Below are 16,800 nucleotides of genomic sequence, written 5' to 3' on the forward strand. Positions count from 1 at the left end.
TTGTAAACTAGATTCATAATCTCTGTATCACTAGGAAAAGACTCCTCATATATCTGAATCAATGAGAAAACACAACCTCCCAAGCATCCAAGATACAAGAGCCCATGAATTTAGAAAAAAAAAGTCATAAATATAACAACCTTCTTTATCTATTAAGTAGGAAGGATACAAGTATATAAGGAAAATATGTGAAGATCATTCTACCTGCAGCCTAAAGCAACAAGGGGAGCCTAATCGAGAGATATAAAACCAAAATATTTACCTTCCATGCTATATATTACAAAATGGAAGGAGGAAAAAAACTAGATAGAGGACCTAGAAAACTAAGGGAAAGCATAAACCACCATCCAGACCAAGGTCAGAACAAAGAAAAAATAAACACCAAACTAAGAACAGAGCCACAAATAGGGGACACTTATGGCCAACCAAATAGACAACAAAAATGAGGATAAAATGCTAGCGAAAGACTTGAGAGCCCGCCTATTTCTAGTAGACCATGATGACTTCTGATATGTCATTGGGTTTCTCTGGCTAAAAGTTGGGCAGGAATTCAAAGTCAAACTTCTCCCTGTTGGACTTTTCCAAGTTTGGGGTACTAACATTTAGAGCCTCAATGTTACTGAACACCACCCTCGGATGGATGTAGGCTTTAAACAAGTTGAGGTAATTAACAAGACATTCCTTGCTCTCATCCTCTACAATCCCTCTCCAATAGAGGAGGAACTATAAACTAGCCTCCATCCTTGGCCACTCCTGATAGAAGGCCAAACTCTCTCGAATAACTAAGGAGGGGCATTGAAAAACTACCTCTAGGTTAGGGCTGCCCAGAGTGAGAGCCGTGTACATTTTTGAGAGGGGAATCTAGAGCTTACCATCAATTATTTTAACTTCTTCTCCTAGCCCCTTCTGCTAGACTCGGTCAAAAATGTTACAACATAGCCTTATTATGGCCCACGACTCCACCCTGGCTCTGGCTAAAATGCCAATGAATGCACCACCGATGTCACTATTGGTCTACCATGTGTATTTGTAATTGAAAACTCCTTCACTGATGGCCCTACTAATAGCTATCCTTATCATATCATCGACTAGCTTCAAAATTCTACTCCATCTCTCTAGTTTAACCTTACCTCAGAAAGCCATGGTTCTAATTTTTGAAGTGTGAAAGAGACTAATGTTTGAGTCCATCTATAAGAGAAGAATAAACCCAAGGCCAGTGAAAGATAGCTACATCCAATGATTAAACAAAAGGAAGAGCCTAGAAATGCCTAGAAGCTATGACATCATCTAAGGATGACACCAACTTGGGAAAAGTCACAACTTACGTACTAATGATGACTCTGATGGGGAAAGACAAAAAAATCATAGGAGGATGATAGGCTAGACTCAAGTACAAATAGGGCCCGACAAAAGGCAAAAAAGAACCAAGAAGGGAAATAATAGAAAAGCTAGCTCCCTAATGAAATTCATAAGCCTAAACTTAAATGGAAAAAGAAGACACTGACTAGTAAAGGGGGTGCCGAAATAATAAAGACTAAATCAAGCCTAAATTGAGCTACAGGGCTAATTATGCAGATAGAGCATAAAATAATAAGATTAAATACAAGGAAGGGAGGAAGAAAGGAGGGAAAACCAAATTTATCCAATAACTACTTAGAACTATATATTATTAAAAATTAGAAAGTCTTCTCCATTAGCGCCTTTATTAGCCAATTTATCGACCTTTTGGTTACCTTCCCTAAAAATATGTTGTATTTGTATATCTAGGAAGAGGTTCAAACTATTAAGAACTTCTTCTAATATGGAGTTGAGGACCCAATTTGGCATCGAGCATTTCTTGATAGCATTAAGTACAATATGAGAGTTACCTTTGATAATGATGTTTGTAAATCCTAAATCTAGACATATTTGTAGACCTACTTGCAAAGCTTCTAATTCTGCAAGATTATTATTAGTAGGGTCTAAAGGTTTAGCTTTTTTAGTGATCCACCTATTAGATGCATTATTGATAATACACTTGATATCGACAGTACCAGGGTTACCTCTAGAAGCCCTGTCGAAGTTTAACTTGACCCACCCAATCAAAGGCATAGCTCCCTTGCTTCGTTTTTCTTTTTTTTTTTATAGGTAGGAGGGGGGTTAATAAGATTTTTCTAGTTTTTTTTTATAAAACCATCCCAAATTGAGAAAGAACCTTCCTCAATCTGAGTCTTCCTGAGATAGGAATTTAAGGTTTTGACTATGTAAGCTTCAATTTTTTTGAGAATCTCCTCTTACTACATATCCGTGTAACATAAAATTCTTTGATTTCTTTCTTTCTAGAGTTCCCACATCATAATAGATGGACAAATATTCCAAATGTTACTATACACACTTTTGCAAGGCCTAGTAGGCCAACCCTTCAGGACTTTAGAGAGGGAATTAGGGAAAGGAGTTGTCCAACCTAACCTCTGTCAAAGCCACTCCCAACAATGTTGGGAATATGAACATTTATACAAAATGTGGTTAGTATCTTCACTCTCTTGTCTACATAGCTCACATCTTGATGGACCCTCAATACCTATCTTTTTTAAATGATCAGCTATTAAAATTATATTTTGAGAGGCTAGCCAAAGAAAGAAGCCAACCTTGGGAAGACAAGATGCATCCCAACAAAGATTCAATGGGATGTCTACTTCTCCCTAATCAAAGGAGTTAATGATAGCTCTATAACCAAACTTGATACTATATCTCCCATCTTTAGAAGTAGCCCATATGAGGTTGTCCTTTCATTCTAGTTGCTTGATTTTCCTTTCCCAGAGGAGTTCCTTGAAAACCTTTTTTGAAGTAGGGTCTATATCTAGATTATCTACTAACTTCCATACCCATTTGGAATCTCCCTCCGAACAAGATTTGGTTTTGTAATCGCTAACCTTATGCCCCCAAGCATTAGTTAGATAATGCTTTATACTTTTTGGGATCCCCAAACTATCTACTAGGGGATGCCCATCCCAGGAGTCTTCCTAAAAGAGGGCTTCGCCCCCATCCCTACATCCTAGGTAAGGAATCTAAAAAATAAAGTCTCGACTTTTAGCAATGAAGTTCTAGCTCTTAGAGCCTTTGGGAAGAGACTTCATTCTAAAAATAGAATAGGGGTCAACTACATTAAGATATTTGTTGTACAAAACTTTGGCCCAATTTTGTTCTCTTTCAGCAAAGAGACGCTAAGTGAGTTTAGCCCCAAGAGCTTCATTTTGCCAACATAAATTTTTAATTCCTAAACCTCCTAAATCCTTTGGTTTACATATGTTGTCCCATTTGATAAGAGCCAACTTATTCGAATCTGCTAGATCATTCCAAAGAAATTTCATGAATTTGTTTTCAAACTTCTTATACGTATTTTTAGCCAAAGGAAGGCAAGAAAGAGGATAAGTTGGCAGGGAAGATAAGATAGCCCTGATCTTAGTAGATTTACCTGCTTTAGTGAGCCATTTATCTTTCTATACTCCTATCTAAGAATCTAATTTATTTAGGACACTGAACCATGCCTTATTTGATCTACTACCTTTTTCTAACTCTATTTCTAAATATTTGCATGGAAAAGTTCCTTTTTTATAACCCATGATGTTACAAATCTGGGATTCCTTGTCAAAACTGGTATTGATTAAAAAAAAAAATCAAATTTCGAGGCATTCACTTTTTAGCTAGAAGCTACCATATATTGTTGGATGATAGATTTAATGTTTCAGGCCTTTGATGGAGAACTTTCGCAAGGTAGGATGGTGTCATCAGCGTACTATTGGTGAGTGATATTAGGAACATTTTCTGTGACCTTGATACCATTAATTTTCCTTTCTAAGTGAGCTTTAGTTAAAGCCCTTCCAAAGGCTTCTGCCATGGTAATATATAAAGATGGGGATAGCGGATCACCTTGACTAATACCTCTTGAAGTCTCAAAGAAACCTTCAAGAGTTCCATTAATGAGAACTAATATTTTGGTTGTGGAGATGCACTGATAAATGTAGTTTATCCATTGATGTGAGAATCTGAAAGCTTCTAGGACTTTGCATAAATACCTCCAGTCAACCATGTCATACGTTTTTTAGATGTCGAGTTTCAAAAACATGCTAGCCAATTTGTTTTGTTAGTTGAATGTAGAGTTTCTTGGATTATCAATAGACCATCTAAGATGGATCTACCTGGGACAAACCCAATTTTTTCTTTTGATATAATTTTGGGAAGAATAGGTTTAAGATGATTGGCAATAATTTTAGATAAGATTTTATAGATGGTGTTGCAAAGGGCTATCGGCCTGAAATCACCTGGGTTTTTAGGATCTTCTTTTTTAGAAATCAAAGTAAGAAAAATATTATTAATCTTTGCTAGAATCAAACCCCCATTTCTAGAAGCTTCGATTGTTTTCCATAGATCAATTCCAATGATATCCTAACACTTTTGAAAGAAAAAGGCTTGGAAGCCATCTAGGCTTGGGGATTTGTCCAGATTCATGTCAAAAACCACACATTTGATTTCTTCCAAGGTTATTGGTTTATTAAATAATTTATTATCTTCAAAGGACACCACTCTCAGAATAGCCCTCAACATCTTTGATTGAGCTATTAAATTTGAATATTCATGATTATTTAGTAATTTGTGAACGTGGCTAACAAAGACCTCAGCTATTTTCTCCAGATTGTTAATGGTAGAGCCCAAAGAGTCCTTGATTTTGGTTATCTTTCTCTGAGCTCTGTTCTAAAGAGTGCTATTGTGGAAGTATTTTTTTTTCTATTACCTTCTTCTAGCCATTTTTCTCTCAACTTTTGGCTCCAAAAGTCTTCTTCTTTGGCCAAGATATCTTCTTGCTTGGCCAATAGTTCTTTTTCTAAGTTGTAGCTGTCATTATTCATTCCCTTTTTAATTACTTCTGTATTTAATTCTTTTAGTTTCCCTTCTATTTCTATTTTTTCTTTAAATATGTTACTGAAGTGAGCATTGTTCTACTTAAGAATCTTTTCTTTGATCATTTTAAGTTTGGATACAAAAATGAACATTTTAGAACCTTTGAAATTACCTTGCTTCCACTAGTCTTTGATAAGTTCGATGAAGTCTTTGTCTAAAAACCACATTTTTTCACACTTAAATGGGTTTCTAGCTGGTTTAGAAGGTTCAACAAATGTAAACCAATTAGGAAAGTGATCTGAACCTGCTATAGGAAGGACTGAAACTTGGATCTCAGTTTTTAGATCACTGAGATCACCTTTAATAAAAAACCTATCAATTTTCTCTGCCATATAAGTGAAGTATTTCCTTTTATTATTCCATGTATACTTCCCATTGTTAAATGAGATATCTATTAGGTTGTTCAGATATGTCCAAGTCTTAAACTCCTTAGTAGCTTAAGAAATATGTTGAATACCTCAATATTTTTCATCTAAATTTAAAATAGTGTTAAAGTCACCACCAATTAGAATGAGCTCATTACTGTGATTGTTAATGAAGACACTAATTTCATCCCATAAAATTTTTTTAGCATAATTATTGGTGGGACCATAGATATTTACAAGAATAAAATGTAAATTAGTTTTAATGCTACTGACTCTACTGCTTAGACATGAATTATTTGTACTTAAAATATTTAATGAGACTTTCCTAGGGTTCCAAATCAAACCTAAACCACCTGAGGCGCCTCTTGATTCATAAAAATAACTATTCCAGCTACCTAGTCTCTTTTCTAATTTAGATCCTTCTTCTATATTAAAAAATTTGTTTCTTGTAGCATGATAATTTTTGATTCAAATTGTTTTAATTTTCTTTTAATATCTATTTCTTACTAGGGGCGTTTAGGCCCCTAGTGTTCCAAGTTGTGATCTTCATGTTGCCTTGGGAAGGATCTTCCCCTTCCCTACATTAAGTAGATAGCTGATTTTTTGTTGTTCTTTTGCCTTCCCATCTGCTTCCCTGAGTTCCTTAAGGGATTTGCTTCCCCTTTTGGCTTTAACTTTACCATAGTTAGGTGATGTTAGTCCTTCTTGATTCTTCTAGATTCCCAATTGATCTATATTTCTAATAATGTTCAATGCAATATCGAGTTGATTGCCTTCTACTTTGTCTTTATCATCATTGCCTAGTTCTTTCATGAGCTGCTCTGTTGTGAAAGGGAGATCCTTTGAAGGATATTCTTTGCTGAAATTATCTTCATTAGGATCATCTGACTGGACTGCTAATGCTTTATTATCTATTCTTTGGGATATTTCACTTACCTTATTTCTAGCTTCAAAAGAAAACATATCTCTTTTAAGATCTTCATAAGTGTAATTGTCTCCACCTAACTGTAGTACTCGCTGCATAAGTTCTTCCTTCTGTGAATTGCTACTCTTGCCTAAATTCTCAAAGTCAAATACTTGGATCAATTCCTTTGAAAGCAGTTCTAAATTTTTCTTTTCATCCTCATTTAATGCCACTACTTTTGTGTCTTTATCCTCCTCCAGATCCTTGTTCAAAAAATCTTGAAAATCTTGCATTGGGATGTTTTTTAACCTCTTTCCCTCTGTGTAGCTCTCATTGGTTCTATATTCAGGATAATGTATCCTTGAAAGGGGAGTCTGCCAGAACTTGGTGAAAAAATTTGTGGCCTTATTTCTAGATGTTCTGGTATCCTTTGGAGATTCTTTGATCTACTGCTTCGAGGCCTTCAATTTATCTTTCATGTGATTGATCATTCCATAGTTTGGATCTTCATCACCGAATAAGAGTGAGTTTTCCATTTCTTCTATATTTGTTGAGTGCTTTAATCAAAATGTTAGTGTCTTGAGTTCTAGATTCAAAGTCTATTGTAGAATGTATTTCATTTAATTCTTTTGGGCTCTTTCTCTTCTTAGCTTTCTTTCCTTTCCTTTTGGGTTTCCTACTGCAAACTATTTTACTTTGCATTCTAAAGTTAGTCCCATCTTGGGTGTATTCACTTATTACTTTGGCTAGGATTTTGCAGCTCTACTTATTTGGCTTTGAGTGAATCTCTGAGTTGGGGTTGATGCCTTCAATTCCTAACATATTTGGCAAATCCAATATGTCTCTATTCTTCTCTATTCTTGGGGACTTATTAGTGTTTGAAGTATGAATATTTCCTTTTCTATTCCCCTCTGCTACCTTAATTTCTTCCTTATGATATTCCTTGTTTGGGAAAGGTAGGTTGTTATCACTTTTTGGAGTTGTCTTGCTTGCCTTTCCTCCTGTTCCATTCTCTAGCACTTCTTCCCCTGAGATATTATTGGTGTCCATCATGCAGTTTTTCTCAAATGTACGCTCCTTTTAATTCATTCTATAATTCCTTATTCTAATCATGGGGAAGGAGGTGTTGAGATCCAATGTAGGTTGTAGTATTTTGAAAGTAATTTTCCTCTCATCATCTCACCTAATTATTTCTGAAATTTAGCCTTCACACCTCTGAAAGTTTAGTTTGTAGATAGATCTGTTTGTAATAATTTTGAGTAGATTGAGATTCATATTATTAGCCTTACATTTAATTAGGAGTTTTATGTTATTGCAACATTCGAAGGAAGCATCTAATCCAATCAGATCTCCCATTAAACAAACTATTTTCTTAATCATATCTACCTGATTTAACTCTTGAGGGATAGGGTTAATAGAAAACTAAGTTGGAATTAAAAAAATTAAGTTATCTTCCTTGCAATTTGGTAACCATTCAAAAAATTTGACCACATAACCTTTAAAAAACTAATTAGAAGCATACCAAAAATATTTTCTCATAGACTCATCACTGTAATGAATGTAGATTAATATATTAGTGTGGTGAGAAATATTTACCTGATTGCCACAATAGTCCTCAAGCCAATCAATTAGGTTATGCAATTCTACTCTTGGCCCATTCCAAAAAACAAGCAGTCCAACCATTTGGCACTCTTGCCAACAATTTTCGCTGTCTTGGTCGCTAATAATAAGGACCTTATCTTCAAACTTGGTTGAAGAATGACTGGGATGTGGGGGGGACAAGGCAACAAAATGAAAAAGAGGGTTAGGGTTAGCGACTTGCGATGAGGAGGAATATAAGACTTGGGGGAGGATGAAGCTGGGGTAGAAACATATTTAACACCATTCCCAAATTGCTTTTTATCAAAAATTGAAGGGACATCCAAGGGTTTAATGGCAAAACCTATCTACTGGGCATATAAGGGGTTAAGGTTGGATCTTGCATATTTGGTAAGGTTAAAGAAATGAATTTGCTTGTCTAAACTAAGAGTGGACTAGATACAAGGTCAGAGTCTGTCTAAACACTGATATGGGTGGCGATCAAATCAACTGCTACACGTATTCTTTGGAGACAAAAGCCTATATCTTACCACATTGTTGATTCGATTAAAATCCACATTAACCCCCACTTTAGAGATTTTTCTTGAAATGTTGAAAGCATTTGAATCTTGCAAGCCGTCTAGAGTGGAAAATGAATTCGAGGTGTTGACCGTGAAATTAAGACTTGTTTGAGTTTTATTGGAGGGAAGCCCCAATTCAAATTTGTCCTTGGGACTGGTTTTGCTAGATAAATTGGTTGCTTCTTATATAATTTTTGCCAAAAGCCCTAGTTTTTAGGATAACAATACTGACTATTTCACTGTGAATCTGAGTTCGAGTTTATTGCCTTCACATATTTCACTTTTTCACATTTTTCTCTATTCGCCATTTTTTTTTTTGTTGTGTTCAGGTGATTGGAATTCTTCCTTAGTGGCTGTGTTCCTTGTCAGCCTGTGGTTTCTTTCTTTTTTCCCGTTGTGACTATTTGTGTGTCACTTTCTAGGATTAGACATTTCTAGGCATATAGGGTAACACTGTGCATAAAAATATAGATTTGTATACAATATATGTTCATAATCTTCTCTCTCGAGTAGACACATATATATTTGTATATATTTATATATATTCATAGATGTATACATATCACATTTACATATATGTGTGTGTGTGTGTAGATGCAATTATATATTTATATATATCTACATATATATCATTATGCATTTTTAGATTTATATATACTCACTCACATTTGCTTTGATTCCCCATTGCTTTTGTTTTTGTTTTGTGTTTTTCTTGTGTTGGATTTGTGTTATTTCTCCTTTCATGATTATGTTCCCTTGGTTCAACTTTTTTCCTTTAATGTTTTAATTCTTTTTGGCCCTTATTCTTTTATCTCTCATTTTTTATATATTTTTTGGGTGTGGCTCTTTTCAATTTTTTTAAATTTCTATTTTACTTTTATTTTCTCTACATTGTTTTGCATGCTTCCCCTTCTCTTCTTATAGTTCTTGAGAAAGGTCTAGTTTGCATATCTTACTATCCTGCACTTTCTCATCATGATGAAGGATCATGTACTGTGATTCAAAATGTTGATGATAAATAAACACACAATCGAATCCAAAAAACATCTTATAATATCATGCATATTTTATTTATTTTTATATTAATGCAAATTTACAATTTGACTTCATTCAATGTTGCAGTTGGTGGGAAGAATGTGTATTGCATTTTAGTTTGCAAAAGGGGGGAGTCGGTGGGTGAAGTTAGTGCATTTTAGTTTATGCATGTGGCTTGACAGGGATGCTTTAATTAAGGTTTTTGCCTCAATTTTATATATGTAGACTTTAGTAGGAATTTCAACACAAGTCTACTTGCATAAATTTATTTCGTCAGACAATTCAATAATATGGATTTAGTAGTTTGTGTTTAAAATCACTGAGATTGTTTTATCGATAACATTGTTTTTGGTTTTATTTTTATTTTTGGTACAAATAACATTATTTTGAGTGGTTTTTTTTTTGGGTATAGTGGGATGATATTGTAGAGGACTCTTTCTCCACATAAGAAGTGCCTAAATCTTTTCTTGCTTCTAATTTTATATATCCTCTCACATTCTTTACATTGTGTTAAACCCAAAAATTGAATTCGTGCCAGTGAAAGTGAGGAAGCCGGTGTAATTTTTGGCAGAGGTTCAAGGAAATTAAACTCAAATGCTGGAGCGGCCTATTTGGGGTATCATAAGATTCTGCCCTCTTATCTTTGTCACAGTAGTATTTGGAGTTGAATAAATTAATCAGGTTAGAGGAAGATATGGGATGCAGAGGTGGATTTTGATTTGGCTTTGCATTTTCGTCACTTGGATGAGGTGTTTTGGTATGTCACTAGTCTTGGCGCTTCTCTACAAAGCATTGTAGTGATTGTTGAAACTAATTTTTTCACGGTAGGTCACAACCTACAGCTATCATGATTCCAATTATTGGCGAGTGATAAAACCTGCATGATGAGGAAATAAGTTCAAATTTCAGAATACCCCACTGCCATTTTTAGAGGGATTGTACATCAACTGGTATTTTGAACAACATTTTTCAAATGTGCAAGAAGTTTCTAAATTTAATTTTTGATAATTTTTGGTATCAATAAATCTATTTTACCCTTAGGAAAATAAGAATCAACCAATCAAAAATTAGAAATTAATGTCTAAAAAATAATTTAAAAATAAACCATTGCTAAAACTTTAACACTTTGATTCTTTGATAATTAAAAATAATTGTGAACCACAACCAAGAACATTTTTTTCCTTGCCTTATCTACTAGTATAGATATCTTAAATAAATCTATCTAAAGAAATGCCCATAGATATCCACTACAATTTAGTTATAACTTAATGTACTACATCTAAAATTATTTATATTTTTTTCCTCTCCATTTATTTAGTTTTTTACTAACTTAAAACTTTTTATTTTAATTTCTAAAAAAATGGATGATTTATATCTCAAATACTATAATTTAAACAAATATTTTATATGGTCTTTATTAAATTATTTAAAAAATATATTCTATTTATAATAATATATAAATTTTGACATATAGATGGTTGTCAAATTTAACTTAAAAGAATAAAAGTTAACATTAACATGTTCACACCATCCCACTCCACATTATTGTAGAATGCCTATCAAAAGGACTAATAATATTAATAATGACAACGATGATGATGATATGATTTAAAACAATTATTGCCCACATTAAAAAAAAAAGTTTTAATATTTCAAATATACCCCGCCTTCCCACTATGCCTTACCCCATTCTTATTATTATTATTATTATTTTATTTTATATCTAAGCCAACGTATTGGTAAGAGAATGATACTAATCCCGTCGAATCTCTCCCATTCATTCTTAAATACATGGGGTGGGCTCATTTATGTAACACTTCATGTGGCAGAGTACCCACTTGATACAAAACCTCTGCAGTTGACATGGCGTAACGGCTTATCTGGCTTATAGTCCCGCATCCCCACGGAATTATTTTTAGTTTCCATCTCATGATGCAGAGTATAGACGATACCATTTCGAAGTTGTCGGCGACGTAAATTTGCAGCGATCTGGTCGTAAGATTTTGTCAAACAGTTTGCGAGAAATTGAATTGACGATGGGATCATTGAAATGCGTAGTGGTGGCTGTAGATGGGAGCGAGGAGAGCATGCGAGCACTCGAATGGGCTCTGGATAACATTAGATTGCGTGCTCCAATGGAGAGCGATGGAGATAAGGGAGGTACATTTGTGGTACTTCATGTCCAATCACCACCCACAATATATGCCGGTCTCAACCCAGGAGCTATCCCCTTCGGCGGACCTGGTAACTCTTTTCATATGAACACGCACTATTTACCTTAATTGAGTTTCAGATTTTTGTATACCCATGCTCAATCACTCTTTTCCTACAAACGCGTACTGTCCGTTTGGATTTCGAATTATTTCTTTTCCTACAAACACATACTGTCCGTATCGCTTGGATTTCAGTTTTTTTCTTTTGCTAGAAACACATGCTGTCCGTCTCGCTTGGATTTCGATTATTGTTAAACTCTCATTGAGATTAGCCAATTTTAATGTTTGATCACTCTTTTCCCACACTCATAAATTATTCCCCATTCTATTCCGCTTACTCGGGTTTCAGATTTCAGTGTGAACCCACAGCCAGACCGAGAAACTTTTATGGTTTTCAAATTTCACTCCATACCTACAGTGAGATCGACAAACTTTAATGGTTGATGATTCTTGCACCTCAATCATATATTATTCCCCTTCTTCGGACTTCAAAATTTTCTAGACGTTGCTTCTCCCTGCAAATACTCACCGTCCCTAGTCTGGATGTTGCTTTCAGTTATGTGCCCATGAGGAGATCAATAAATTTTACGGAGTGATCACTCTTTTGCATCAAATACACACTATTCTCCTCATATTGCTTTCAAATATCTTCTTCATCGACAATAAAATCAACAATTAATTGTTAATCACTCTTTTTCCCATACACATTTTATTTCAACAAATTTAATGGTCAGCTACTCTCTTCTTGCAAGGGCACAATGTTTTCCTTGCTTGGAGTCCAAATGTCTTGTACACCCACATTGAAATCAATAAATTTCAGCACTTAGCCATACTTTTGAACTTTTCCTTCAAAGGCATGCTAATCCCCTTGTTTGTCTTATAAATTTCTTGTATATCCATAATGAAATCACAAAAATTTAATGCTTAGTCACTCTTCCTACAAACACATACTATTTGTCTTACTCGAGATTCAAATTTGTTGAATACCTACAACGGAATTAACCAACTTTAGTGCTTACCTTTTGCTACAAACATAGCTACTAACCTTAATTTGGGTTTCCAATTTATTCTACACCCACTCTCAAATCAACAGATTTTAACGCTTAGCCCAACCTAATCAGCAATGCCATCCTTGTTCTACTGTACCCAACTCATGATACATCAACAGGGTCATTTGCTTTCTGTCTATTATGTTGGAATTCTGCCTTAAGCATTACTGCAATGATATATTATTTAATCTTGACCATCTATTATGTGTTAAATCTTGTTCTTCATGAAGAGATTTACTTACAGTGCAAGCTGTGAGCAGCTCACGTGGAAGTCCCTGCATTCACAGCAGCAATTGAAGCACACCAGGCTCGTATTACTGAAGCTATCATGACACATGCACTAGACATATGCAGTCAGAGAGATGTATGTCCTCATTCAGATTTCTTATGTTGTTTTATTGATGCTTGCTTGTAGATTCTGATTATTTTTTGGGGTCCTTAGTCAGATTTCAATCCATTTGTATTCCAAAATTTGAAATTATTACTCACAGACGTTATAAGGTTACAGATGAAATGATTTAAGGCTATAAGGTTATAGATGAAATGATTACTCACAGACGTTGTTCATCAAAGAGATGACTTAATTTATACTATTGAGTTCTCCCAAAAATAAAAAATCTAATAAAGAAAATAACTCTAGAAGCTCTTATTTAATTAAACCCATGATATATTTTATCTGCGATGAGTGTTTGTGAAGGATAGAGTAATAGGTTGTAAGGTTTGTGTTTTCAGGCTAATGTGGAAAAGAAGGTTGTGATTGGTGAACCTAAGGAGTTAATTTGTGAGACAACTTCAAAGTTACAAGCAGATCTTTTGGTTATGGGCAGTCATTCTTATGGAGCACTCAAGAGGTATTTCTACATTTGATTTGATCTATGTAGAAATGTACTTTACTTGGTAGATCAAGGTGCAACTTAAAGCTCTATCCTCAGTCATACATTTTGAGGAGCACAGGCTTAGTTTTTTAACTAAGAAGTTTGAATGCTAATCGTTGATGATCTTGTAATTATGTGCATTATTTAAAGAGTTTATGATATTTGCATATTGTCATAATTCAGTTTCATATTATGAGTGGGATAACGGAAGAATCTGTTATTGTAAGAATCTATTATTGCAAGAATCCAAAAGTCCTTAGGTATTGGGATGGGAATTGCAATCTTCTACTGGATATGGGGTACAAGTCTAGAGCTAACTCAATGAAACATATTCCTCATTCTAGACAAAATGTACCATGCCTTAAGTACAACTTGATATTGAATTGGGGGATGAGATCTGAATGATGACTGAAAATAAGAATTTAGCTGTCACGGTGTAGTCCAATTGGAAAGGCCTTAATCATTTTTTTATATTTCCCATGGGGTGAAAAACTGAGGAGGTGCAATTTTTGTACACACACACATATTTGCACATGTATACACATACACATACACATGCATATTTACACATGTATACACATACACATACGCATACGCATACGCATACGCATACGCATACACAATCTGTTCATATAAAATCAAAATATGAAGTGTAGTTAAAAAAAATAAAATCTATTGTAATGCTGTAAATAGTAAGCCATTACAATTTTACCCTATGTTAGGGGTCCTTTCCTTAGCGTCTCTTCTCATAGCTCTTTCCAAGCCTATTTCTGGCCCCGTTACAAGTCCACTACAATCCAAGAGGCAAACATTTGATACTTGAGTGAAAAATATCCTGATTCATACCAGGGGTTTCTTTTTCCAATTAGGTGTATTGACTAGGAAAGACCCAAAAGAGTGGGAATCACCTTTAGGTTTCCCTACATGAGCAAGTCAAGTCTACTAAAACAATGATTTAACCTTTGCAGGCTACTTCCAAAGTATATTGCTTATGGTATAAGATTAGGCGATATTAATTTTCAGGACCAACATATTCGATCTTTCATTTAAGAGCTCAGATCTTAGTGGGGTCAAAAGTGGTGGTTGCTGAGTCAAGTGAGTTTAAGAATGCAATTGGATCAAGAGATTGGGGATGCAAAGAAGATTGAAGGGTGTCGAGCTATAACTACTGCCATGGATACCCTTTTATAGTTTGTAACTATCATGAATGTATATTATAATGCCCAATTAATGAGGTAAATCTTTAACAAAACCAGATATCTGGATTTTACTCTTCTATTTGCAATTCTTTTTCTATGTGCATTTATCTAAAAATGGGAATACTATCTATTGCAAAGTAAAAAGGGATGAACAAAGTTGTATCATGAAAATTTCTAGTGATAAGTTTTTCATTCACAGTTTTTCTCGTACAAAATTGTACACTAGGGAGCATTTTGCAAGATCAGATTACTTTTCCTAACCACGAGAAGCCTATTTAAACCACTTGTTAGTTGCCAAAGAAATACAGTTGTCCATAATCACTAATAAATAGCTCCTGTTGATTACTTGAAAGCCAACCAAAAAATATTACAAAATTGGGTACAACCAAGTTGGTAAAACATAACTGAAGCATTTAATGCTAAGTACAATGAGAATATGTCTTTTTTTGAGTATCCTTGGTGTGTTGTGCAAGGGTTATGATTGTCTAATTTATTATCATATGCTTAGCAAGGGTCAGTAGAAGTTATTTTTGATGTCTTAATCTACCATAGTGAGCTACAGAAGTTGGGGAATCAACAGAAAGCTAAGAATAAACACAAGGAGAACCAATCTTGCGACAGATATATCTTATTCTAGACAAATGATACCATGCTTTCAATATAAATTGCTATTGTTTTTTTTTCAATTAATTATTGAGGGGTCTATAGGGGCCCCTAGAAGTATAAAAATACAATTAGATAAGAGATGACCTAAAGATTGAAAAGCAATTAACCTAAGAACCATAACAGAAAATAAATAAATCTAGCTGACATCCCAAGAAACTAATTACTGTTGACACAAAATTCTGCACGCTTGCTTGAGGTATGACCCTCAAGCGACCTCGTGTAACATGGAAACGACCTCCAAGTTTGGGACTTGCGCTCTGAAGTCAAATCTTCGGAGAAGGCCGACTTCCTTACAATCAGAATGCACCTAACTACTCTTTGAAGAAAAAGAGAGGAGATGCATGAAATCAAACTACCTAATCTAATCTAAAGGGGGCTGATGCACCTAATTGAGATGGTTGCAACTTTGCTTTGGGATGCACAACACATCAATGAAAAAGTCCAGATACACTAGTCTTGACTCTATTCTATTCTCCAAGAATTCACATGTGGGTTTGAATTGATCAAATGCTGAAGGGAAAGACATCTTCACAATACAACAATCATCAACAGTTTGGACATAGCATATAAAGCTTAGAAAACAGAAAGAAACACTCAAAACAAGGCAAAATACATGCACGAATAGTGAATGGCAAGAAGAGGTAAAGAAGGGAGCTATTTCATTAATGGAAGGCAAAGAATACAGTTACAAAGCCTAAGGCTACTGCAAGTAAACATGATAGAACAGATTGGAACCTTTTTAAATATTTACAATTGCCTTTTATAGAGTTTAGGCATAACTCTGATATTACATTGAGTTCAAACTCTAACCAGGTAGAGTTGAGATTGTAGAGGAGCAATAATTGCTGAGCAAAAGAAATCATGATCAAATGCACGTCACCATACAGGATATCAAATCTTTTACGTGCAAATCTGGCCTTGAATGGACAGAAGTGGCGACCATCACCATTCCAATTGGGTAGATGGATAACCAAGTGGCGAAAGGATAAAATCTACATTTACCAGGCATGGGGAACACTCAAAAAGCAACTGTAAGCAATCGAGGACCTGCTCACCATTAAGGAATTGCTTAATGCCGTGTCCACAACCATGCCAAGTCGGCAAAATCATCAGGTCAAAAGGAGTCAACCATCTAACTTGCCACGTGGACCAATGGCCTTGAAATATTTTGCCACCTTGCCCAGCCTCTATCTTATGTTGACCTATTGACTGCTTTAGTTTGCGGCTTCGCGACCTGCATTTCTCTTTAACTGTTTGGCCATGCGAAACCATGACGCCTCATATTTCATGCTTATCACTGCATCGCAGCCAATTCTACCTTATTCTCTTAACCGTGACGATGCTACGATCCCTGAGAAATGATCATTTCTCACCATCGTGGCCTGTTATCACTTAAA

At 34.9% G+C, this 16,800-nt stretch overlaps 1 protein-coding gene across 1 annotated transcript in view; it reads left to right on the forward strand.

Moving 5' to 3' along the window:
• Positions 1 to 11,150: 11,150 nt before the first annotated feature.
• The window catches only part of LOC149554486 (universal stress protein PHOS34-like), a 55,815-nt gene continuing 50,165 nt past the window's right edge, over positions 11,151 to 16,800 (forward strand). Inside the window, exons 1-3 of the mRNA XM_089828539.1 lie at positions 11,151 to 11,645; positions 12,924 to 13,027; positions 13,396 to 13,514. Of these exons, the coding sequence (XP_089684665.1) occupies positions 11,438 to 11,645; positions 12,924 to 13,027; positions 13,396 to 13,514 (431 nt within the window). The 5' untranslated portion in view covers positions 11,151 to 11,437. The remainder of the gene's footprint in view (positions 11,646 to 12,923; positions 13,028 to 13,395; positions 13,515 to 16,800) is intronic.

Source organism: Cupressus sempervirens, chromosome 5 (assembly GCF_028749045.1).
Source record: "Cupressus sempervirens isolate cs-2001-9-10 chromosome 5, ASM2874904v1, whole genome shotgun sequence".
Lineage (NCBI taxonomy): Eukaryota > Viridiplantae > Streptophyta > Pinopsida > Cupressales > Cupressaceae > Cupressus > Cupressus sempervirens.